A 26058-nucleotide genomic window follows, 5' to 3' on the forward strand; every position below is an offset into this window, starting at 1 on the left:
TTCATGAAAGCTCTTTGTTCCATTACACTTTGATATTGTTGCGTACATCTTATCAAACTCAAGAGTCTTCAGTGACATTCAAGGTCTTGTTTTTCAGTACGTTCAAAACCACCACTTTATTTGCTTCTTTCAATTCACAAACTTCTAAAGATTTAAAATACATTCCTATAGGAAATTACAGTGTGTGTGTTCATACTCATTATCATACTTTATATATGACTTTATATGAGGGGTGCTTTCAGGGTCTCTTTCTAATGTTTCCTCCTGCAGCTCTCTCTCTCTCTCTGCTGGGGGATAATCCAGGCCGCTCTATCAGCAGATATGGCTGCCCTGTCATTACGGAGCCACACCACATTATCCTGCAAGACAGCAGGTTTGGGGTTATGAAAAAAGAAAAAAAAGCTGCTGTAATTGGAGCACGAGTCACATTCCTGAGTCGGTGAGTGAATCTGAAATAGTCACCAGGACGAAGCTGCTTTGTTGAGCGGGTGATGATTAAAAGACGCCACCAGCAGCTGACTTCTAATTTGAGAGTCTATTTCTGGGGATGCTGATGGATCAAAAAAGTGAGAGTGTGTTCCAGATGTGGGAGTTGCCCCCCCCCCCTCCCCTCCTCCTCCTCCTCCTCCTCCTATGACAGGGTGGAGGGGTGGGAGTGAGTGGAGGAGAAATTTGGCAAGTGCCCTCGAAAAGACACAGAAGTAGAGGAGATAACTGCAGTTTTGGAGCTGCAGCAGAAGAGCTGAGTAAAGACACGAGAGGTTCATCAGGATGAGGATGGAGGTTTTGTTCAGGATGAAGATGGTCTGGGTCGTTCTGATGATGCTGTGTCTTCATCACATGTCCTGCTCTTCTGCTCAGGTGAGTCCAGGTGACTCCGACAACATGTGACTGGACTCATGTTACTGAGGTTTATTTCGCTCACAGAGGCAGGACGTCCATCTTCTTCTCAATTAAGTTAATTACTGAGTCCTAACAGGCAGAACTCTCAACTCACAATACTTCTAATGTAGTAGATTAATACTCAGGTTAGAAGAGTTGGCAAAACTATGAGAATTTTTATTCTATTTTATTTTATTTTTGTAATTTTTTGTAAATGTGTAAAATTTTTGCTGTTTCTTTTATGAAATGTTTGATATTTCCACTTAAATCATTTTAATGGAACAATATGAGCATGAAACATGGTTGAACTGTTCAAAACTCAAAAGTCCACATTAATAACCTGATCTAAGTAAAAGCATAAAATATTACCATAAAAATATACTTTAAGTACAAAAATGACAAATATTTTCAAATTGTATTTAAGTAGTGTACTGTACTTAAAATGTACTTCGTTGGGTCACAGTAAAGTCTGTTTGGTCAAATCCTTTTAAAAGTGTAATTAATTCAGTCTGTCCAAGTCAATTAAGAATAAACTTCTATTCACAACAGACTGAGAGCGGTAAAAAAGAAAACTTAATTTTTATTTTTTCTTACACTGATGATTCTCAAAGGCAATTTCATTTGTAATTTTTCATTAGATTTTTTTTTAATTGTCCGCCTGAACCAGGAAAATCTAGAAAATTATATTTTTGCTCAGTTTTCTGTGTGTTAGATAAATGTCAAATAAAAACAACATAATAAATAAATAAATAATTAAATAAATAAATACATTTAAATGTGTATAAAAGTTTAAAGCTCCAAGAAATTCCTTTAAATAAACTTTAGTGGGCCTTTATTTTATTTTACCATCATATTGTATTAAATACGTTTTCAGTAGAGCAACTTTTACCAGCTGATGAAACGTACGTTAAAGGTATGGGATCACTTTGGAGACAAAAAGCTAAGTTGGTTTTTACAACATGTTGTGGAGCCAAACAAATTAAATACAAAACAATTAATGGATGTATATTGATTTCAGATATTTGTGACAAATTGAGAGAAAATTGTTCAATGAAAGGACAAACTTATATTTAAATATTTGTTTTTCAAAATAGCCGACACAGTATCTTAAACCCTTTAATTTAATTAATTAATTAAGTAATCTAAAAGTAATCATGTTGTGAGTGGCGTTAGGATGCCCTTAAGTTCATGATGATAGATGGAATTAAATAAGTACTAACAGGGTATTTGGTGTCTCAAAGTTAGTTTGTTTTATTTTGAAATGTGGGCTTTATTTTAAATTAGTTTTACTTCATCTCCACTGTGAGAGTCCTATAAGGACAGAGGGATGTCGTATGCTGTAAAGCCCTGTGAGGGAAACTGTGATTTGTGATATTGGGCTTTATAAATAAAATTGATTGATTGATTGATTGATTGTTTTAATGTTAAATGTGTGCAGCAGGTGTCAAAACTAAAACACTGAACTAAACTAAAATTAGATTCACTTCAATATAGCTGCTGTTAATACTGGAGTAAGTTCATTAATTCATACCGTCCCTGAATGTCTCGTCAGTGCGCTCAAACATGCTGAACTCAGGCTCACCCTCCTCTGTATAAGCACCGCTGGGTCACTGCCTGTAACAAACCACAGAGACACGCCTCCAAACACACAAACCTGGAGCCTCTCTGTGTTGTGTTATTGTGAGAGCAGCGGTTTGAGCCGTCAGCTGGAGGTCAGCAGCTGGCTCAGGTCCAATTTTCACCCAGATGTTATTGCAGCCGCTCTGAAAACCTCACCTCTATGTATAGATGTCACACCTGGAGCACACTGCAGACTGGAGACACACACACTGCAGACTGGAGACACACACTGCAGACTGGAGACACACTGCAGACTGGAGACACACACACTGCAGACTGGAGACACACTGCAGACTGGAGACACACACTGCAGACTGGAGACACACTGCAGACTGGAGACACACTGCAGACTGGAGACACACTGCAGACTGGAGACACACACTGCAGACTGGAGACACACTGCAGACTGGAGACACACACTGCAGACTGGAGACACACACTGCAGACTGGAGACACACTGCAGACTGGAGACACACTGCAGACTGGAGACACACTGCAGACTGGAGACACACTGCAGACTGGAGACACACACTGCAGACTGGAGACACACTGCAGACTGGACACACACACTGCAGACTGGACACACTGCAGACTGGAGACACACACTGCAGACTGGAGACACACACTGCAGACTGGAGACACACTGCAGACTGGAGACACACTGCAGACTGGAGACACACTGCAGACTGGAGACACACACTGCAGACTGGAGACACACACTGCAGACTGGAGACACACTGCAGACTGGAGACACACACTACAGACTGGAGACACACTGCAGACTGGAGACACACACTGCAGACTGGAGACACACTGCAGACTGGAGACACACTGCAGACTGGAGACACACTGCAGACTGGAGACACACTGCAGACTGGAGACACACTGCAGACTGGAGACACACTGCAGACTGGAGACACACACTGCAGACTGGAGACACACACTGCAGACTGGAGACACACTGCAGACTGGAGACACACTGCAGACTGGAGACACACACTGCAGACTGGAGACACACTGCAGACTGGAGACACACTGCAGACTGGAGACACACACTGCAGACTGGAGACACACTGCAGACTGGAGACACACTGCAGACTGGAGACACACACTGCAGACTGGAGACACACTGCAGACTGGAGACACTGCAGACTGGAGACACACACTGCAGACTGGAGACACACTGCAGACTGGAGACACACACTGCAGACTGGAGACACACACTGCAGACTGGAGACACACTGCAGACTGGACACACTGCAGACTGGAGACACACTGCAGACTGGAGACACACACTGCAGACTGGAGACACACTGCAGACTGGAGACACACACTGCAGACTGGAGACACACTGCAGACTGGACACACTGCAGACTGGAGACACACTGCAGACTGGAGACACACACTGCAGACTGGACACACTGCAGACTGGACACACTGCAGACTGGAGACACACACTGCAGACTGGAGACACACTGCAGACTGGAGACACACACTGCAGACTGGAGACACACTGCAGACTGGACACACTGCAGACTGGAGACACACACTGCAGACTGGAGACACACTGCAGACTGGACACACTGCAGACTGGAGACACACTGCAGACTGGAGACACACTGCAGACCGGAGACACACTGCAGACTGGAGACACACTGCAGACTGGAGACACACACTGCAGACTGGAGACACACTGCAGACTGGAGACACACACTGCAGACTGGAGACACACTGCAGACTGGACACACTGCAGACTGGAGACACTGCAGACTGGAGACACACTGCAGACTGGAGACACACACTGCAGACTGGAGACACACTGCAGACTGGACACACTGCAGACTGGAGACACACTGCAGACTGGAGACACACACTGCAGACTGGAGACACACTGCAGACTGGAGACACACTGCAGACTGGAGACACACACTGCAGACTGGAGACACACTGCAGACTGGAGACACACTGCAGACTGGAGACACACACTGCAGACTGGAGACACACTGCAGACTGGACACACTGCAGACTGGAGACACACTGCAGACTGGAGACACACACTGCAGACTGGAGACACACACTGCAGACTGGAGACACACTGCAGACTGGAGACACACACTGCAGACTGGAGACACACTGTTTTCAGACTGGGGACAAATGCATATTCCATCCAAAGAGATAAACTGGAAATTCACACACTGCAGGTTGCCAAACTGACCTGACACTGCAGACAGACACACACTGCAGACTGGAGACACACTGCAGACTGGAAATCACACTGCAGACTGGACACACTGCAGACTGGAGACACACTGCAGACTGAGAGACACACAGCAGACTGACACACACTGCAGACTGGAGACACACAGCAGACTGGAGACACACACTGCAGACTGGAGACACTTGACACTGCAGACTGGAGACACACACTGCAGACTTTAGGAGACACACTGCAGACTGTTAGAGACACACACTGCAGACTGGAGACACACACTGCAGACTGGAGACACACTGCAGACTGGAGACACACTGCAGACTGGACACACTGCAGACTGGAGACACACTGCAGACTGGAGACACACTGCAGACTGGAGACACACTGCAGACTGGAGACACACACTGCAGACTGGAGACACACACTGCAGACTGGAGACACACTGCAGACTGGAGACACACACTGCAGACTGGAGACACACTGCAGACTGGAGACACACACTGCAGACTGGACACACTGCAGACTGGAGACACACTGCAGACTGGAGACACACACTGCAGACTGGAGACACACACTGCAGACTGGAGACACACACTGCAGACTGGACACACTGCAGACTGGAGACACACACTGCAGACTGGAGACACACTGCAGACTGGAGACACACACTGCAGACTGGAGACACACTGCAGACTGGAGACACACACTGCAGACTGGACACACTGCAGCTCCAGGCAGGAGTGTAGGATTTATCTTATGCACCAGATCGTGCCTTTTCTGCATCAATGTAGGTTTAAATGTCTTTATTTATGTCAAAGTCCTCTCCTGCTTTCATGTTTTCATTATTGGGGGACAAATGCACACGCTCTAAATATTCCATCCAAAGAGATAAACTGGAAATTCCAACCCAGGTTGCCAAAATGACCTGGCCCAGCAACAGCCCTAACTTGGCAAGAAATAGGATTTATCTCTCAGAAGAAATAAATCAGGCCACATGTGGTTGCCCGACTCGGCATTCTGGATGAATGAGTGTGCAGATTATGGCTGCTGACACTGCCATCACTGGGAACATCTCCTCAGCTGATCAATTCACATTTGGTTTCAAGTTCTTGCTCGATGCAGCCTGTTCACACCAATCCTTTTCTTTAGGAATACTGTACAGGTGTTAGAAAAATCCAAAACACTTTTTGATAAAGAGGAAAGTATATTTAAAAAAATAAAGAAAAGGACATTGCCCTGGTTGTGTCAAATATAAGCTAGGCTAACTAGCTTAGCACAGAAACTGAAAGCAGGGGGAAACTGCTAGCCTAGCTAACAAAAGAGAAAAAACTAAACCTTCCAACAAGCCGTCCAATCCAGGCAACATTTTGTCCTCCCTTATTGTAAATTAAACGAAGAAAGATGTTATCCAGGACGCGTTGATCCTAGCTTAGCAAAACGACTTTACATTTTGTTTAATGCACAATGAGGGAAACTGCTAGCTCTGTCAAGATATAGCTAATAGCTAACAAGATATGCACGAGCTACAGCAGGTAGTCCAGTGTAGTTAGCACGTAGCACATTTTTGTTTTGTGAGGAAACCCATGCTGACACAGGGAGAACATGTGGGAGCACCTGGAGGAAACCCACGCTGACACGGAGAGAACATGTCAGAGCACCTGGAGGAAACCCACGCTGACACAGGGAGAACATGTCAGAGCACCTGGAGGAAACCCACGCTGACACAGGGAGAACATGTCAGAGCACCTGGAGGAAACCCATGCTGACACAGGGAGAACATGCAAACTCCGCACAGAAGGGCTCCCCCACCCGGGAGTGAACCAGGAACCCTCTTGCTGTGAGGCAACAGTGCTAACCACCACAGCATCGTGCCGCCCTCTTTGTCCAGATAACACAAAACTTTTTAGCTGTGAGACATCAGGGATAAACATCAGGATATCGTTTGTAATGTAACAACCATACCTAAAGAGGGTCACAAATCAACTGTTCCAGGGTCCTTTTCAGAATCAGAATCTGTCCTCTAACCTCTCTTTGTCCCCGTCCACAGGAGTGTCCATCCACCCATGACCTGCTGAACTCTCTGCGGCAGGTGGAGAAGATGTTGGCCGTCCATGAGGCGTCGTACCAGCAGGGCCTCCGCTCCCTCAGGAAGAAGATGAGCGCTCTGCACAACAGCACCATGGCCATCTTCAAGGCTGGCGGTGAGACGTAACAGTTTATCCTGGTGTAGATCACCAAACAGAGGGTGGAGATACTAATTTCACCTGGGATCATTAAAGAGAAAAACATCAGACAGGTATGAGGTTGAAAAAGTTCAGAAAGTATAAGAACATCTCTATCTGCTCCCAGCAACCTGCCCCAAACCAGAGCCCCCCGCTCATGGCCGCAGACTGGGCAGAGTGTTTGGCGTCGGACATGAGGTCCACTTTCTGTGCAAGCCTGGCTACGAGCTGATTGGCCCACGGACCCGAGTGTGTCTGGAGTCTCTGAGGTGGAGCGGCCAGCAGCCAATGTGCAGACGTAAGCACTGACACAGAACCAGCATACTGATACTGGTTCAGCTGGGTCAGCACCAGTAGTTTTATCAAGTCTTGTTTGTTTCTTTTCAGGCTTCAACAGCACCGGAAACTCCCTGGCCTCCTTCTCTCCTGCTGCTCCTTCCTCTTCTTTCTCTGGCTCTGCAGCTCTGTCAGCATCCTCCTCCTCCTCCTCTTCCTCCTCCTCCTCCTCCTCCTTCTCCTCTTCAGCATCTTCACCTTCTCCTGTCTACTCTTTATTACCCACGTCTTCCTCCCCATTCTCCTCCATCCGTCCATCTCACTGCACTCACTTCCTGGGCTCCACCCGCTGCACCTGTGATGTGGGTTTCACCATATCAGGCCGCGACAACAACATCTGCACAGGTGAGAAATAAGAGTGTTTGTATAACCAGTAAGACAAAATGCTGAACCAGTGGATGAAACGAACGCCTCATATCAAGGATATGGAATACTGAAACTTCTCATGAGGATCCTGTGTGTGTTTCAGACATCGACGAGTGTCATCTGTTCCCTCTTGGTCAACCCGGCCGGCTCTGCATCCATCAGTGTGTAAACACTCCCGGCAGCTTCCACTGCTTCTGTCCAGACGGCTACGACATCTCCAGAGACGGCCGCAGCTGCACAGGTCAGAGGTCAAAGGTCATCCAATCGGTCAGGGCGGGGAATGTTTAGGGACGTGTGGTAACTCTAACACCTCTGTCCTTCTGTGCTCAGACATCGACGAGTGTGAAATCCGAATGCACAACTGCACAGCAGACCAGCTGTGTGTGAACACCCACGGAGGTTTCCAGTGTGTGACGGTGGAGTGTCCGCAGATGAAAAACGCCACGTACATCAAGACGTCACCAATGTAAGAGCATACCGTCCTGTATCACATCGTTCTGCAGTGCTACGAATCTCCATAACTGATCTGTAGGACGTAGGAGTCAGTTCTTAAGTGAAAGTTAAAACTGTAGATATCGTACATTTCACTTACTATGAACTTATTTGATGGACAGCAATCTTTTTAGCGATCTCCATCCATCCGTCAATTTTCATTCGCTTATCTGGGGCCAGGTTGCGGGTGCCGCAGGCTGAGCAAGTACTCCACACATCCCTTTCCCCAGCAACACTTTCCAGCTCCTCCTGGGGGACCCCAAGGTGTTCCCAGGCCTGATGAGATATGTAATCTTGCCAAGGTTCTCTGGGTCTCTGGGGCCTCCTACCAGTGGGACGTACCTGGAAACCTCTAACAGGTGGCACCCAGGAGGATCCTGATCAGATGCCTGAACCACCTCAACTGGCCCCTTTTGACACAAAGGAGCAGCAGCTCTACTCCGAGCTCCTGCTGGATGTCCGTTTGGCCACTATGTCAAATTGGCTTCAGAGTCTGGTGCTGTTCTGAGGGACCTGAAGAAGACCCACTCCATACAAAGATATAAGGCATAAGGATTCTTAGCTCCAGGTGATTACAGGCTAATAAAAACATATCATGAATATTATTCTGATTCTGCCATTATATCCCCCCAAGTCCTAAAGACTGGACTTTCAAGCTCTGTTTTTGAGACTCAAAATGTCGGTTGGATTCAAAACACTGAATTTGAAGCTGACAAAGGTTGCTCACTGTTTGCTCGCAGCCAACACAATACATGCCTTATAATTAAGAGCGAAATCACATCTCAAGGGCGCAATGAAACTGCAAACAAAGCAAGTAGAGAAGGAATGAAAACTGGGCAGAAGAGACTAGAAAAACAAGAAAGCTTCTCACCTCAAAAGACAAAGACGCAGATAAATGACAGGGACGGTGATGGACAGAGTTTGAAAACAATGAGTTCTACCTCCATGTCTCCCACTTCCTCTCTCCACCCGACAGTTAGCACCCTTCCTCTGACAGTAAGAGTCAGACTGAGGTTTGGCCTCAGATGCCCTGGCTGAGGTTTGGCCTCAGATGCCTTGACTGAGGTTTGGCCTGAGATGCTCTGCTAAGGTTTTGTGGGCTTAAGTCAGCTGATCAGCTGATGGCGGTCGAGAGGCGTGAAACAGGAACTCAACATGTTTACCAACAGTGGTTATCGAGGTTTGATTTATTCCTACAGCTGAATCCTAATTGTATGTTTCAGTAGCGCAGCAGGGAGGTCAGTGCCGTGGCGTGCAGACTCTCTGGGGGGTATACAGGGCGAGCTCGTGACATCAGTAGACAATAAAACTTGGAAGTGTTACTGGTTAGGACACTTAAAGGCTGCTTATTAAAGATGGAAAACAAAAGGCACTGTGGCATGTAGGACCAAAACGGCCGACAGTGAGAGGTCAGAGCGTCATTTTGAAATTAGATTCACAGGCCCTTAAAGCAGAGCATGTGAGCAGCATATAATTTTAGGAGACAGTGATTTGTTTGATTCAGTTTTATCCCTCCATACTGTAAACAAACGTGGAGTCTCTGGAGAACTACAGCGATTCAGCAACTCTTCAATTGTGGAGGAAGAACAGATGAATAAATTTCAGCCACTCAGACCACAACAATAAACCATTGAAGATGTAAATAAATTGAAGATGTAAATAAAAATTTTTGCTGACTGACTTCTGCTTTTCCAGACAATTCGACTCACGAGCCAACCATCCAGTTTTATGTGATGGGAGGATTAGGATGGTCACAGTAAATCACATTCAACTGGATAAATACATGTACAGTTTATGTTGCTGAGTGCAAGCTTTTACTGGAGGTGAAGAAAGTGATGTTGATGCAATTTTTTCCCACGAGACACAGGACTGACAAAGCTATTTTTATGCCTCTGCACCAGCCAACGCCTTTGGCTCATCAGTCTGTACGTCCCATTCTTGTGAACGTAATCTCAAGAATGCGTTGAGGGAAGTTCCTTTAAATATGGCACAAATGTCCACTTTGACTCAAGGATGAACTGATTCGACTTTAATGGTCGAAGATGAAGATCACTGTGACTTTGCATCCAGCTCATTCTCTTGAATGCTATATGTTCAAATTTGGCTCAAATGTTGTCTTCAACTCACAGATGAACTGATTAGAGTTTGGAGATCAAACATCAGAAGAGAGAGACAGAAGAGAAGAGAGAGACAGACACCTTTGTTTTCAAGACAGCAGAGATTAAAGCTTGTTGTTAGAGAGACGATGTCACCAGAGCATTAGTAGATCAAATAGAAACCAACAGCACGCTGATGTATCAAAATGACTTAATGGGAGCTGCAGGGTTTTTTATGCTAACATATTAACTGTTGGTTAACTCTGCTAAAATCATTAACTGTGATACTAACTGAAAAAAGCATGTAGGCTACTTACCAGAAAAAAAAATGAAAGGCCAACTCCTTATGTTATCTTCACACTACTAATGACAGTGCAACAGTGTGAGCAGGTACATTATTGCTGAGTCACCACTGAAATATTACTCAGGTGTTTGTTAGCGTGGATTAGCTGTCAAAGGCTCGTGTGTGTGTGTGCTACTTGCAACATTGCACCCTAACTGAACGTCATCTGAAGTTTGGATTTAGTCAGAAACATCTATACTTATGATCATTTTAACATTTCACCACCTTATTGCATCACAACACACATAAGGCTACCATAGTGTCGGCTAACTAAGCTAAACAACACAGTACCATAGCTAGAAATAAAAACATTAATTTGGCTGATGCTTCACTGCAACACTGGAAAAGGCTGAGGCCAGCTCAGCTTTGGTTTGTGGTACGTCACGCCCATCCACAGCGACAAGTGTCAGGCGTCAGTTTCTGGCTTAATGTCAACGGCTTCCACTGAAAAATCAGCTGTAGCCCGTCGCTCATAGTGTGAGCACAGCATCAGAGTGTCTTACAGTACAACTCAACACTGAACAAGATATTTTCATGAACTGAAAACACACTGTGAATGGCCAAAGTTCTAGGACAACACCCAAAAACATGTTCATGGATATCTAAATAAAAACGCATTACAAGGTATCTGTCCTAACTGAAAGGTCACCATGGTGGGGACCACGAGTGAGCTTCACCCTAAAGCTTTAACTCTAAATGGGACCATCATTTATAAAAATGAACATGGTGCTGTTTTGAAGACGACCTAAAACTAGTGACTGAAACCATAAACTGATCAGGAAAATGCTCACTGAGCCAATAACTCGAGTGAGAAGTAGGATCATTTTCTCACTGACTTCTACACCATCTGATTTCTTCGTCCAACTAGTGGCGTCGCCCCCTGCTGGCTGTTAGAAAGAATGCAGGTTTAAGGCACTAATGCATTGGCTTCGGTCCTCAGACCTGAAGGCTGCATCCACTTCTTTTTCAGAGTATGAAAGCAAGAGTAAAAAAAAAAACAATCCTAAATTAACATATTTACCCACTTTGTGTCCGCAGGCGCTGTGAGAGGAACCCATGCATGCTGGGAGACAAGGCGTGCACTCAGGCACCAAACTCAATCTCCTTCCACTTCCTGTCTGTGGTGTCCAACATGTCCGCCCCCCGTGTCCTTTTCCGGGTGTCGGCAGCCCGTGTCCTGGGTGACACGCTGCGTTTCGGCCTGGCGGGTGGTCATGGGCGGGGCTATTTCAGTGTGCAGCGTTCAGGACGACAGACCGGCACCCTCCTCCTGGTGCAGCCCATCAAGGGTCCCGCCACTCTGGAGGCTGAGGTGGAAATGAGTGAGCTGGAACGCCACAACCTGCTGGGCCGCTATCTCACCAAGGTCACCCTGTTTGTTTCTCCGTACGAGTTTTAGATAAGGGATTGGGAGGGGGGGGGTTGCTGGTTAGGGTGGGGGGGTTAAGGTTCGCCAGGGTGTACCAGCATTTGGTTTCACCAGTTTACCCAGAAAGAAAGAGCCTGACGAGCTTTTACAGTCCAACTGAAATCTCGTAAGTCTTCCTTTTTAAATGAGTCTTTAAATATAATGTTTTTATTACTGGAGGGCAAAAAACGTTCTTTGTAAAAATATCAGAAATATTTCTTTAGCCTCTGAGGTGGGCTGTGAAGTGTTTCTGGCGTGGTGGACCGGCCCATTTTCATTTCAAACAAATACCGCTGCTTTGTCAGTGACCTGGGCATTAGACACCGACGCACAAGGACGCCTTTTGCAGCGGCATAATACACACAAGGGGCAGCAGTTGTTGACACAGTGACCACCAACTGAAGTCATCCAGTCCTGGCGCTATATCAGTGGATAGCCACGTAAGAAACCAATGAACAAAGGCAACTTTCAGGGCAATATGAAATGCACCGGTCGGCAGCAGTTTGTGACTCCAGGAGCTCACTGTTCACCTCCTGCGTGAATGTTAAACCAAACCATGATGTTTTTTTTTTTAAACCTAACCACATGCTTTTGTAGCCTGAACCATCTGCGTTTTTTAGCACCAGGAAATAAACGTAACTACGAGGTGTCTGCATCTAACGAGCAGAAACTGAACATTTCCTGTGAAAACTGAGATTTATTTTGAAAAGACACAATGAGCGTAACAAGCATAAATTGACATGCTGTCCTGGAACGTCAACAATCATCCTCATCCTCACTGTGACCTCGTCACATGTCCACGTTTGGTCATGGACTTTCCACGTCCACATATGACGTCCAAGGTACCCTGGGTGTGTTGGTTGTTGACGTTCTGGGACGCCGTGTCAACTTCAGCCTGTTACATGCATTGTCTGTTTTCAAAATACACTTCTGTTTTCACAGGAAATGTACAGTTTGATACAGTCTCTTTCAAAATAAAAGCACTATGTCAGTACAACACCGCAAATTGATGTTTTTTTTTCCCTTCAATAACAAATGTGGTCGGTTTTAGGAAAAAAGAACAGGGTTTGGCTTTACAATCTTACGGGACACAAACACCACTCTCTCGGGTGAAAGTCAGTGTTTGTTGAGTGTTAGACAGACGTTAGCTAGAAATCTAATGTTACCTACAGTTCAAAGTTCATGGTTGTCTCAGGTTTACTACCTGGTCAACCTAATAAAACTGTGACATCACTGCTTTATGCAAATAAAAGGAAATTATTTGACTGGCTGTGGCAACATGGTATAAATGAATATACATTTCTATCTTTTGTGGAATAATTTAATCTCAAAGCAGAGCAGATGTGCCTTTAATAGTGGAATAAAAACATGCAGTTGTTTCAGCTGGACTTTAAAGTTTAAAAAAAAAAAAGTCTCAATTGTGGATCCAAAATATAAATTCTGACTCAAAATCTCGAAATAATTTTAAACTAAGTTAAATGTTCTAGTCACATGACCATTGTTCACCTGCGGGGGGAAACACCAGGGTGTGGTTTCTGTATTAAAGTAAAAGCATGTAGAAAATAAAGGCAAGATAAAGTCAGATATGTGAGGTCATACAAGGAACTGATGTAGAAGAAGGTGATGTCATCAGTGTGATGAAGGAAGCAGAGCCTCATTGAAAAACAGTCCCAGCAAGTCTTTAAAGAGAGGGGGAGGGTGGGAGGGGTGTCGAACCACTCAGTGTTTTTGGCCACTTTGTAGGTGACTGAATTTACCTGTTGAACTTCTGTAACACTATGAACTTTGTAAATAATGTAGCCGTATATTTCTTTAGAGTTTAGGAATTTAACTAAACCCTCCAGAAGGTGTCCGGGGTCAAAGAGGAAAGTAGAAGTGATTCTTCTTTCAGCCCGGAGCAGTAAAGGCTTGGCTTTGTTTGGTTTGACTCAGCATGTCAGTCGAGTGCAGCAGGGATTTATGTCTCTGTTCCGACCAGGCCACCAAAAGTGTCTGTAACTGATGACGGCTTGTCCTGAGTGATGACGTCATACAGCAGCGGGTTGATTCACGGCTTAAGTCTTCTGTCATTCTGCCTGCTGGAGGTGAGCTGTTTGCAGAGGTGCAGTAAGAGCCTGTTTGTCTGCAGCTCTTCATCAACACCTCACTGTGGCTGTTTCTGCTTTCACTCTTCCTCAGTGCCGAACCCGTAGACTTGGTTTTATTGAACAAAACCCACTAACAAAGTTCCACTAATTTGGCGATAAACATTTAATTTCCTGTAGATTCTTCACAATAAAATCCTCATTAGGTTTTTACTGTGAGGCAGAAAAAATAGGTGTTAGGCCCCACCCTTAGGCGGCCCTATGGGGCGAACAAAACTCCAAACACTGACCCAGCAATAACCACATAAACACCTTTAAAACATTCAAATCCATGGGAGTTATTAGAATTAAAACAGGCAAACAAGACAAAAAAATCCCTCGGTGAGAGGCAGCAGGACCAGCAGTCCCCACGCCAGAGCCTCTCTCCTCTGCTGCTGGCACAGGAGCTCTTAAGCACCTCCTCCATGCCAGGTGTGCTGCACCTCGTTAAGTAATGCAGCACACCTGGGCAGATGTCCAAGGAGGGAGAAGGGACAGCAGCACAGAACACATACACAGCTGTAACAATAGGAAATGTTGAGTTTTCATCAGCAGTAACTTAACGAGACTCAGCTATACAGCAGATGGCGAACATGAAACTATTTTCGTATTTTTACTTTTTTGACCCTTTCCTTGAGCCTGACTGTGACTGGCTGAAGATGCATGACCCTCCCTCCACCATAAACTAGTTGTTAGATGATTAAAACTTCATGTTTGAGGTTTAAAGTTAAAAGTTAAAGATGATATGCCACAGTTAAAAAAAAAGCCTCTTTCTTAAAACTCTTGTCGTGCGTGTGAGTTGGTTTATACAGAGGGTTTATTTTGGGCCAAATATTAAATGAGATGTAGAATAAACTTATCTTGAGATATATATATATATGTATATCACATATCACTATTTTATGGTCACATTTCGTTGTGTTTTTTTTCTTTTTTTATGTTTGTCTCAAATGATGTGTTCAATGACTGTCAGAAATTTCAAAGTCCAGCAATGATCTCTTTTAAACAGTTTTCAAAAGTGTCTGGTCGTGATAAGTTTGAGCAATTTTTAAAGAAAACAAGCCTCAGCTGGGTCTGGAAGGCGATTAGTACAAAATACAATCAGTTCAATTTGTATGCTCCTCCCCGAAGCCAAAATAAAAAACTGAAAGATTTAAAAATTTTACGATTTTTATGTCAGGACATCAACGAACACCACTGACCACTCGGTGAGTTTCATGGCTTTGAAAACGAACATTTAGGGTGGGTTTAGGATACGTTCACACGTGGCCATAGGCAGCAGTGTTAAGGTGCGGACACACCAAACCGACATCAAAGAACTAGCGGCGACGAAAGCCAACTGTTGCGTCGTCTACGTCGCCTCACGTCGCCCTGTGTCAGTTGCATTTGAACACACTACACGGACTACATCCGACGGCCAAGTAGCACGTACGTTCTGCGCCTGCGTGAGAGAGAGCGGAGTGAGAGAGTGGTACATCCTGTCAGCCGAGGGGTTTCCTATCTGTGCAGCCGAGCACCGCAGCACCTCCACGGACTATTACATCCAGACGGTCCCGGTGTTTCCTCCGCAGGCTCCACTTCACTCAGCTGCCCGATAAACCCGCTGCTTCTTCCCACTTTAACCTGAATAACAAACCAGGGCTCGGTGCTCCGGTTGGATCCAAACGGAGAGCCGGGGCTAGCTCAGAGACTAGCGGAGGCTAACTGGCTGTGCTTCCCTCCGGTCATGCTGCGGCTAACGCTCCGCTAGCCTCACAGCTAGCTCCGGTTTGTTATTCAGGTTAAAGTGTGAAGAAGCAGCGGGTCTGTGGGGCAGCTGAGTGAAGTGGAGCCTGAGGAGGAAGCACCGGTTAGCCCCGGTTTCACTACAGGCAGATTCACTCGCTACAGGGGCGAGGAAATAAAACCTGAACAGCCAATCAGAGTGATCTCTGTCACCGACAAGCTCCGCCACTGATTCAACATGCTCAATCGGCCAAAAAGCCGCCGCCTACGCTGAAGTGCCGACGGTGCGGGACACACCGCAAAAACTAGGCTGACAGACGCTCACCGACGGCCCGACTTTGGTCGACGGCCGACCGTCGGCTTGGTGTGTCAGGGCCTTTGAGCCAGGCAGGGGAAAGCTAAATTCTCCGAAAATGGGCAAGTGTCACTGTTTTGGTCTTAACCACTCTATTCCATCATAAACAAGCCAGACATGGGGCTCCAAGTGCAAAAGACCGGACTTGTCCTTTAAGTCCCTCCACAGTGCTTAAAAAAATGACTTGACATACCTCCCTCTTTTTGCACCACCCGTCCCCCTCATGAGTAACCAACAGCAGAAGATCACTTTCAGCAGCCATCTTTGCTTGCATCAGGAAATAAAGTGAAAACTTTAGGGAAAAAAACCCTCTCTTTTTCTGCAGCAGCTTGAATGTGTTTTAATCCTGATCGTTTAGAAACATTTAGGTTTCTGGAAAATGTTTGAAATGATGATCAGGGATTTATCTTTCAGAAACAGACGCTTCACTCTGAGCTGTGTGCTGTAATAATGATGCATGAGAGGCGACACAGGGCGACGTATAGGTCGCAATATTTTCTCTTTCTATGTTGAAAATGTTGGATTTTTGTCGACTCTCTGTCACTTTGTCTTTACTCTGATTATATTGTTCAAGACATAATAAACATGTTTACCCGACACTGTGTCGTGTTCAGGTTTGATGTGCGTTCTGTGAATCGTCACAGAGGCTGCTTTTGGATGTTTTGAGACATTTGAGTCTTTAAACTGCAGCTTTGCTCGAGGTCGACGTGTGTTGACTGAAGAATTTAACACAGATCTGTCAGACAGCCTGAAGCCTCCAGAGACCAGACAGGACACACACACGTTGAACACACACACAACACACGCAGACATACAGGCGCACACCGTCCACACCGACACATTCTCACACACACGTACAAGACAGAAAAAACACAAAATGTATGTCGACATGAAGACAGCACACTGGCAAGCAAACACACACTCACACACACTCGTACATTAGCTTGTGACGTCAGCTCAGTAGTCACATGTGTGTGTAGATTTATGAGACAAAGATATACAGAGAAATGTTTCTAGAAATGTCCGATATGAGTTCAGATAAAACTGAGACAATCATAAATGTCAAAATACAGGATCAGCTCTCATCACATGGAAGATCAGAACAGGTTTTTTCTCTGCAGACCACATTATTGCTTTTTGCTTATTAGAGTTCCTGTACGTTAACAAGAACATTTCATTTCATTTATTTATTTCTATCGACAGTTAAATACTTTCCAGCTGTAGTTCTTTGACGAGATGTTTTGAAACCAAGATGAAATACAAGTGGACATGACTCTGATCTTTAGTTCAAGGTGACTAGATATAATGAAACCGCCGGCTGCACGAAGGAAGGAAGAGTACATTTATATCAGGGGTGTCAAACATACGGCCCACGGGTCAGAACCAGCCCACAAACAGTCAAATCCAACCCACGTGATGATTCTGCACACCTGATATTGATGCACCTGTGAAGGCTGAGAACCATTTCTCAGTTTCATCGTCCACATGACAAACACAGTCTCACCCTACAGTCGTCGAAATCCTTTCACATCGCCATGATATGCGATATACTTGCTATATAGTTTAATGGTGCTCAGCGCGGCGGGCAAGAACTTAACGTGACGAAAGTCCAAGTGGGGCAGGTGGGAGGGGTGATGCACCAACACATCCTCACTGTGACCTCGTCACATGTCCACGTTTGGTCATGGACTTTCCACGTCCACATGTGACGTCCAAGGTACCCTGGGTGTGTTGGTTGTTGACGTTCTGGGACGCCGTGTCAACTTCAGCCTGTTACATGCATTGTCTGTTTTCAAAATACACTTCTGTTTTCACAGGAAATGTACAGTTTGATACAGTCTCTTTCAAAATAAAAGCACTACGTCAGTACAAGACTGCAGATTCACTTTTTTTTATCCTTCAACAGTAAAAGTACTTGGTTAGCTTTAGAGAAAAATGGAACAGGGTTTGACTTTACAATCCGACAGGATGTGAGGACGACTTTGTCAAATTCCAGAACTTGGGCAATGACTTGTGGCGTCAGACACAGGCGCACAAAGCCATTCTTTCACATCGGCATGATATGCAGCCACTTGCTATGTAGTTTCACCAAACTCGGCGTCGTCAGGGGGAAACACAGCGAGACAAGAACCAAAGTTAAGGCGACAAAAGTCCAAGAGGGGCAGGTGGGTTGTTGCCCGGTGTTTTTTCCAAACATTTAAGATTCAAAGTCTCTTCAAACATAACTTCAGCTGGCGGGCATACATGAAGATACATGACAGAAAACAAAACATCACATTGACACATTTTATGCTCTGCCATTTCTCCTCTAATCATCACGCTGTTATGTGACAGGCTGCTATGATACCACAACTATCACACACTCACATATATGGAGTTTATTCACGTAGGTTTACATCACCAAAGGTTTATGACAAAATCACTTGACAACAGTGACTCCCGTGTGTGCACGGTGAGAGAGGAGAGGGAGAGACGCTGTGCTGCTGCCAGAGGAGCTGCTGAATGAGTTCCCTCTGAGCGCTCAGAGAAGGAAAACATTCAGGACGACACAGTTTATTCCACACTACTGAAGCTGCTCCTCTTTTTGGAGCCACCAAGGAGTTGCTAATAATTTTGCTTTGAGCCATGATTGTTGTTGCCGTGGGTAACAGTATGACGTCAATATGTCAACAAGTCGAAATACTGCGAGTATCACGATATGAATTTTTTATATCATATTAAAACTCGTACTGGTATTGTTGTGAACGAGATGATTTGGCACACCAGATGTGTTTTAATATCAGGCTGTAGAGACACACACTTTGTTAGTCGCAACATTCGCTGTTGGTTTGAGTCTCAACAAGAGATTTGTGACAAGAAGAAACATTTTAAAGACAGTTTTATAATAAACAGACGGGACAACAGAATAGAAACCTTGCAGACTTTATTATTATTAACAAACTGTCCAATTCTCATCTGTACAGAACAACAAAAAGAGAAAACAAAAAAAAAAGTGGGAAAATAAATCAGATGATGAGGAGCTCCATGGATTCAGACACAAAACATCGTTTACAAAAAGATCTTTATCATCACAAACTTAAAATCAAAAATGTTCTAGTCATCATCGCTCAGGACGACGACAACAGCGAGGAACTGACCGGAGATCGCACTCGCAGTCCAGCATCTGTGGGCAACACACACACACACACACACACACACGTCATCCATCTCACACACACACGCACGCACGCACGCACGCACGCCCACGTGCTCCTCTGCTGGGTGCTGCAGGGGCTTCTGGGATGTTCTGTACAGCAGGGTCCCCCGGTGGGACGGCGAGTAGGCACGCTTTGATAAACCGACGTCAGATGGAGAAAAAAAGTGAAGGCAGTTCAACGAATCAGAACGTCTCATTTACAAGCAGGGAGGGCAGTGCTCACCACACCAAGCTTCAACAGTTAGAAAAAAATGAACAGTACAGGCGGACTGCACGGTACGTAGTTTACAGTATGTCATCACTCAGTATAGTACACATGTACACATGATGGGCTCGAGCTGGGAGAGGACGCGCGCTCCTTCATTGTTTGAGCCGAACCTTTCAGAACATTTCCATTCCGTCTTCACACCGAGACCAAAAAGCTCGACAACACTGCGACTCTCCTACGTCCGAATACACCGAAACCTTGACCGCCTTCATCCTCCGGCATCAACCTGCAGGCTGAGCAGAGACACATCTGACCAACCAGATCCAGAGACAAGTCGCTCTGCTTTCAGACACAAGTCAAACACCAGCTCACTGAAGACGACCATGAGGTGCAACCAAGCCCCCGCAGGAAGCCAACAAGTGGAGCTTTGAGCTTAAATCGTTTTGTTACGTTTCTTTAGTTTGTCGTCCAGTTTGGGTTTTCCTGGTCTTTGTTTTGTGCGTGTTTCTCTTTCCTCTGCTCACAGCCAAGATCGTTTACTTGGCACCGACGTGACGAAGCAGAAAGAAACTACAAAGACCTGTGATTTGAGACAACATGACAACATGTTGAATTTTGGTTTCCTTCACCTGTGGTTTGGTTCAGATTGGGCTGGACGACAGAAAGAAAAATGATCCATGGTTTCATGATCAGGTTAAACACTGAGAGGTATCCTTACTGAGAATTACTGGGGATGGGAACTGGTTCAAAACTGGCCGATCCATCAGAATCGTAAACCTCCCAGCTCCATTCCTTTCATCAATGCTTTTTGTGCCTGAACTACACCAAACATTAACCACAGCATTGACAAAGTCAGTCTCCATTCTCCAAACATAAAGTTTCACTGGTCCGCTACATATTAACGTAGAAATGGAACGTGCCCGCTGCAGAAACGTACAATGTCTACATTTACTCTGGTGACTGGGTTGCGTCTACGCTGCTGGAAACATACAGACAGAAAAAGTCATGGTGGCGAGAAAGAAACGATCCAAAGCGTGAAGAAGAAAGAAGAAGAAAGACGACAACAGAGCTGCTTGTAACGTCTTTAAAATGATCATCAAGATGCTCAAACATCTTCCTTCACAACATGGGCTCAAATTCCAGGAGTGCAATGAATCCGACACTCTTTGCACAAGTGCAGCTGCTTCCCAACGGGGCAGCATGTTTGTTACTGAGGGTGATATAATAATGTTATAATAACATCAGGCAGGCTTAGTGGGTTTTTTATCTCTCCAAGAAAACCTAAATGAAAATGAACCTGTAACCTGTTCCAAATTAAACAGCACCTTTGAAACAATCGTAATGTCCCAAATCTCTGTTGCTCAGTGAGTTCACTGTTCCTGCAAATGTTTAACTGGTGAAATTAATATTGATTTTCTTTGTACAGTTTTCAGCACTACCTCATTTTGCCCCAACATCTCCTCAGTTCCCATCCCTAATATTTGTGTCTTCAAAAGCCATGTTAGAGTAAAACTGTTTTCTGTCCGTGTCCAACAGATGTTGCTCCGTGAACTGAACCCTCGTCCCATTCATATCAACATCACTCATCAGCTTTGATGGTGCGTGACAGCACCAGTGGTCATCCCCAAAGAATCATCACATGACAGATACTGATGCACAAACTCAGATGCCGTGTCTCTTTTATGTTGTACACCTGGAGAATGTTGTGTTGCAGACGTCATAGTTTGTCACGCAATGTGCTGTGGTGGTCACGGCGAGCCTCTCTGAAACATCTGCTGCAGTGTTGTGTGTCTCAGCGTGAGCGATAAAGGACCGTCTCAGGGCTGACCGGATTAGCAGAACGGTTGGCAGACATCCAAAAATACAGGACATCTCCTCGTCCATGTCCTGCGTTTGCTGGACCAAAACATTTTCACCCTTCAACTCACTGATTGGTTCAATGGATGCACTGAACATCCTCTTTTCTTATGTTCCTGTTGTCTTCTAAAGTAAAATTAAAGAAACAGTGTGTAAGCTTCAGGGGCATTTAGTGGCATCTAGTGGTGAGGACTGCACATTGCAACCAGCTGAAACTTCTCCTGGTTAGAATTCCTTCAGTGTTCATTGTTCAGGAGGATTTGACCAGGAGCTGAAAGATCCACAGAGGTCTCTTCCTCTCCGAAACAAACAGACCAGCTGATTTAACCCAGCAAAAACACTGAATAAAACACTTTCACGTTACAAATCAGAGGTTCTCTGACATTCTCGAGGCGCTTCTAACTACAGTGGCTGACTTGAAAAAACACAAATGTCTCTGTCTAGACCCAGTGTCTGGTTTGTCTGTCCTGGGCTACTGTAGAAACATGGCGGTGCAACATGGCAATCTCCATAAACAAGGACCTGCTCCCTTTGTAGGCATACACACCTCATTCTGAGGGAACGGACACAAACATTCTTATATTTCTGAAGACGACTTTAATCTTTCGCCAAAGCATAAACTGAAAATGCCACACAGCTCTTTGATTTCTGTTGAGCGACACTTGTTAAAGGTGTTGTGCGCACTCCGCCATAAATCAGGCTCAGTGTGCTGCTGACTTCATGAAACCTAACCGCCCATCAGAGAGGCGTTCACTGCCACACGTGAAACAATCAGCTGCTGGAGCAGGTTGATGCCCAGAGGAGGCTGAACCTTCGCCGCCTGCGTCCTCCCCCATATCCTCCCTCCCTCCCCCTGCAGGAAAGAGGGACGCTCGCTTGCTGGAGAAAAGGCAACCAGAGAACATTCAAATCATAGAAAAAAAAAAAAAAACTTTGACCATTAGTAAACAAATAAATAAGGCTATGACAAAACAATATATATATATTTATAGATATAAAAAAAGAACGAAAAATGTGCAATGATTCCAGTATCATCTTTACACAAAATGTTCACATCTCTATAATAATCTAGAACCTTTTCATTTCTTTATTTTTTTTAATTCCTGCATTGCTCTCAGCTTTTTACGTACCAACCAGCGCGATACCAACAGCCGCTCTGTGAGTTCATGACTGGGGGCCAAAAAAAAAAAAAAATAATAATAAAAATGAAGAAGCCCAGTCTTTCTGCTCCGCCCAGTCTTGGATCAGGCTGGCACGACTCCTGACTCTGTGTCACGGCGTGCTGCCAAACAAACGTCCCAACCAGCTGCTGGAGCGGTGAACACCGGCTACGCTGGGAGCAGCAGGTAGACGAGCGTGGTGTGTTTATGGCACAGGTTGGGCTGGGAAAAACAAATCTTAAAACAAAAAAAGTATCGGACTGCATTAGAGGAGAGCTGAGGTTGCCAGGTCTGCTGTTTCAGAAAGAGTAAAATAAAAATATCCACAAATAATTCCTGCTGCAAGAAGAGCTTTCAGCGAGCCGGCTGGGAGTGTTTGTGATGTGTCCCCCCTCCTCCCTCCACCTCTCTTCATCTTATCTGTGGCTCGGTGGAGGGCTGGCTGGTTGGCACCGCCCGCCTGGCAGTCCCATGGCGATAAAATCTAACTAACACACACATCAGCAAAACGAAAGAAAAGAAGATATATCCAGATCCAAAACAACCCCCGAAAACCGTTTAGCAGGACAAACTAGAACAATATGGTGATAGAAAGACAGTTTCATTTACACACACACACACACACACGCACGCACACGCACGCACACACACGCACACACACGCACGCTCACACACGCTAACACACACTTAAGTCATTAAAATACTGGAGTCATTAAACTGCTCTATACATGAGCATTTCCCACTTTCTACACATTTACACTTATTATGATTCATTCACCTCCTTCGCCTCCATATCTTGACCTCTGACCCCATATCCTTACAACCCCCACCCCTCCCCCTCTCCTCACCCTCCCACCACCCCTCGGCCCACAACGAAGGGCAGAAAAACAAACAAACAAACAAACAAAAAAAGGGGCGCAGAGTAATTGTACTGCATCTACATCAGGTGAGTGTGGGTTAAACTGCAGGAGGACCCGGCGCTCTGGATCGAAGCTCAGAAGGAAAAGAAGAAAAAGAAAAAGAGAGGGGGTGTGGCCTCCCAGGGAGTAGGCGGGGCTTGTGTAGAGGAAGAGCAGGTGAGTCACTGATCAAGCCCACGTTCGTCTGCAGGATTGTGGGTGATGTCATTCCAGCGATGGAAGAAGAGGCAGAGGGAGTTTGTAAATGAAGTGGTGAGGAGGACTGAAGTGGGAGGTGAAGGCGGAGGAGAGGAGGTAAATGAAGAGGGGGAGGTGGTCGTTTCTCCTGTGGGTGTGTCCTGACCCCAGAGTGGGCGGGGTCTACCTGTCCTTCAGCTCCTGAGTGACGCGTTTGGTGAATCTGCCGCAGAGCAGCCCCATCATGAAGAGCAGCGCCACGCCTGCACCAATCACAGTCAGGATGTAGTTCTTGGACGGTGATGTCATTACCTGCATGGCCAGGTCCGAGAAGCCCTCAGCAGGAGCCACCTGACAGGAGGACATATCAGTCACAGCAGTCCACTTCATGCAGCTAACATAATGACTTCCAAAATAAAAGCCCTATTAGACATGATTTTGATATAGCTTGTTAACTCAATTTCAAATTAAAAGCCCATTTAAAACTGACTTTATACATTAAAAAATAAAGGTGAACTAGATAATTTTTCAAAATAAAGGATCCTTTAGTCAGATGATGAATTTCAAACCAAAAGCCTGTTTTAGCTAGACTGTATACAGCCTGTTAAGTCAATTTCAGATTAAAAGCTAATTTAATACTGATTTTATATATCTGGTTATCTCAATTACAAATTAAAAGCCTATTTCAGACTGATATTATACAGCTTGTTAACTCAATTTCAAAATAAAGGTCACTGGATTTACACATCTTGCTAACTCAATTTCAACTTAAAAGCCCGTCTATTACTGTTTTTAGAGCTTGTTACCTCAATTTCAAACTAAAAGCCACATTAAGACTGTTTTTATACAGCTTGTTAACTAAATTTCAAATCAAAAGCCCATTTCAGATTCATTTTATACAGCTTTGTTAACTCAATGTCCAAATAAAAGCCCATTAAAGACTGATTTTATTTAGTTTGTTCACTTAATTTCAAAATAAAGGCCTCTTTAAACTTGATTTATACAGCTTGCTAACTCAATTTCAAAATAAAAGCCCATTTAATATGGATTTTACACAACTACTTACCTCAATTTCAAATTAAAAGCCCATCTGAGATTGATTTCATGCAACTCATTCATCAGTTCCAAAATAAACGACCCTTTAGAACAAACTATGTATAGTTCAATCGGTTTCAAAATAAAGGAAAACTTTAGTCAGAAGCTATGAACCTTTTCAATTTCAAACTAGAGGCCTCTTTACGCTTGATTTTACCTAAGGTCACTTGAGTTTCAAAATAAAGCTCCCTCTGGTCGTACCTTGGCGGCGTAGCTCCACATGTCGATGCGATCCTGAAGTCTCTTCTTGCACTCCGGCTGCAGACGAACACGTTTGTCCTGCAGCGCCTCCATCAGGCACGACATCTCTGAGGAAACACAACAAGTTTAGGAATTTAAGTTTGGTTTGTGGCTGCGTTGTGTCTGAGGTCTGACGATTCAGAGACGACGGTTAGAAGATATTTAATCTTTGTTTATATAGTTTCTAATATGTCTTAGTTTTAACAAATTAAACAAACATGTCAAATAATATTCTAATAAACTGAAACTAAAAACATTAAAATAATGTTTACAGACTTGATGTGTGTTAATAAAGAGAAAAAAATCCTAAATCTAAAACTGAAAATCATGTTCTGTGGAGAATCTTTGGATTTACTAATCTATCTAAATGTAAAATAAAGAATCAAATTTTAGTTGCAATCACACTTCTTTTTATTGTTCTTCATTTTTTAGGAGTTTAAATTAAAATTCCATCGTACAAAACATGCAGATTAAGATTTTCTGCATTTTTATTTCAGGTTATTATCACTAGCTCTATTCAATTTTCAGCTGAGGTGTGTGTGTTCGTGTGTGTGTGTGTGTGTGTGTGTGTGTGTGTTCGTGGACTCACGGCGCCCTCTGCCAGGTGGGATCGCTGCACACTGATGTTTGATGTCCAGAGCGCAGGCTGTGTGGAGGACGGGGTCGACGAAGATGTCCGCCTTACTCTCCTTTAGCATGTTCAACACCTCCTGCAGGAGGAGGAGGACGAGGAGGAGGAGGAGAGATGGGGGGTGGTACAGAGGATGAAGAAGAGTGTTGTTTTTTCAATTACATTATTTTAAATTGTTTTTTTTTAAATGCACTCAACGCTGCTACGATCGGAGAAAATTGCACAGTCACACAGAATTCATGGGGACGGGCAGAATTTGCTTTAACTGTTGCGATCCTGAAATCCTGGTGGCACTGCAAAGAGTCTGGCATTTAGCTCCTGACTGATGCGTAATGTAAACTACGTTAACCCCCTCACCGTGCCAGCGGAGGAAACAGTTGTGTTTTAAAACTAA

General features: G+C 44.7%; 2 protein-coding genes across 3 annotated transcripts in view; one reads left to right on the forward strand and one right to left on the reverse strand.

Annotated features, from left to right (window-relative positions):
- The first annotated feature begins 751 nt into the window (after nt 1-751).
- LOC125886833 (fibulin-7-like) lies at nt 752-11968 on the forward strand. The gene is made up of 7 exons (XM_049573165.1): nt 752-861; nt 6762-6915; nt 7064-7234; nt 7324-7617; nt 7742-7879; nt 7969-8104; nt 11608-11968. Exons 1-7 carry the CDS (start codon nt 772-774, stop codon nt 11966-11968), a joined length of 1344 nt encoding a protein of 447 aa, XP_049429122.1. The 5' UTR covers nt 752-771.
- A 7118-nt stretch (nt 11969-19086) lies between these two features.
- The window catches only part of LOC125887159 (Golgi apparatus protein 1-like), a 60794-nt gene continuing 53822 nt past the window's right edge, over nt 19087-26058 (reverse strand). For both annotated transcript variants that reach the window (XM_049573749.1, XM_049573748.1), the window contains 3 exons: nt 25623-25743; nt 24995-25101; nt 19087-24049 (listed from right to left, as the gene is read on the reverse strand). In XM_049573749.1, the coding sequence (XP_049429706.1) occupies nt 23882-24049; nt 24995-25101; nt 25623-25743 (396 nt within the window). In that variant the 3' untranslated portion in view covers nt 19087-23881. The remainder of the gene's footprint in view (nt 24050-24994; nt 25102-25622; nt 25744-26058) is intronic.

The sequence above is a fragment of the Epinephelus fuscoguttatus genome, linkage group LG4, assembly GCF_011397635.1.
Source record: "Epinephelus fuscoguttatus linkage group LG4, E.fuscoguttatus.final_Chr_v1".
NCBI classification, from domain to species: Eukaryota; Metazoa; Chordata; class Actinopteri; order Perciformes; family Serranidae; genus Epinephelus; species Epinephelus fuscoguttatus.

What these genes read in the sequence shown, in the direction of transcription:
- LOC125886833 (XM_049573165.1), top strand. Translation starts at nt 772, where the DNA reads ATGAGGATGGAGGTTTTGTTCAGGATGAAGATGGTCTGGGTCGTTCTG. An exon ending in GGCCATCTTCAAGGCTGGCG is followed by an intron (nt 6,916 to 7,063) that starts GTGAGACGTAAC and finishes ATCTGCTCCCAG; the next exon opens with CAACCTGCCCCAAACCAGAG. An exon ending in AGACGGCCGCAGCTGCACAG is followed by an intron (nt 7,880 to 7,968) that starts GTCAGAGGTCAA and finishes TTCTGTGCTCAG; the next exon opens with ACATCGACGAGTGTGAAATC.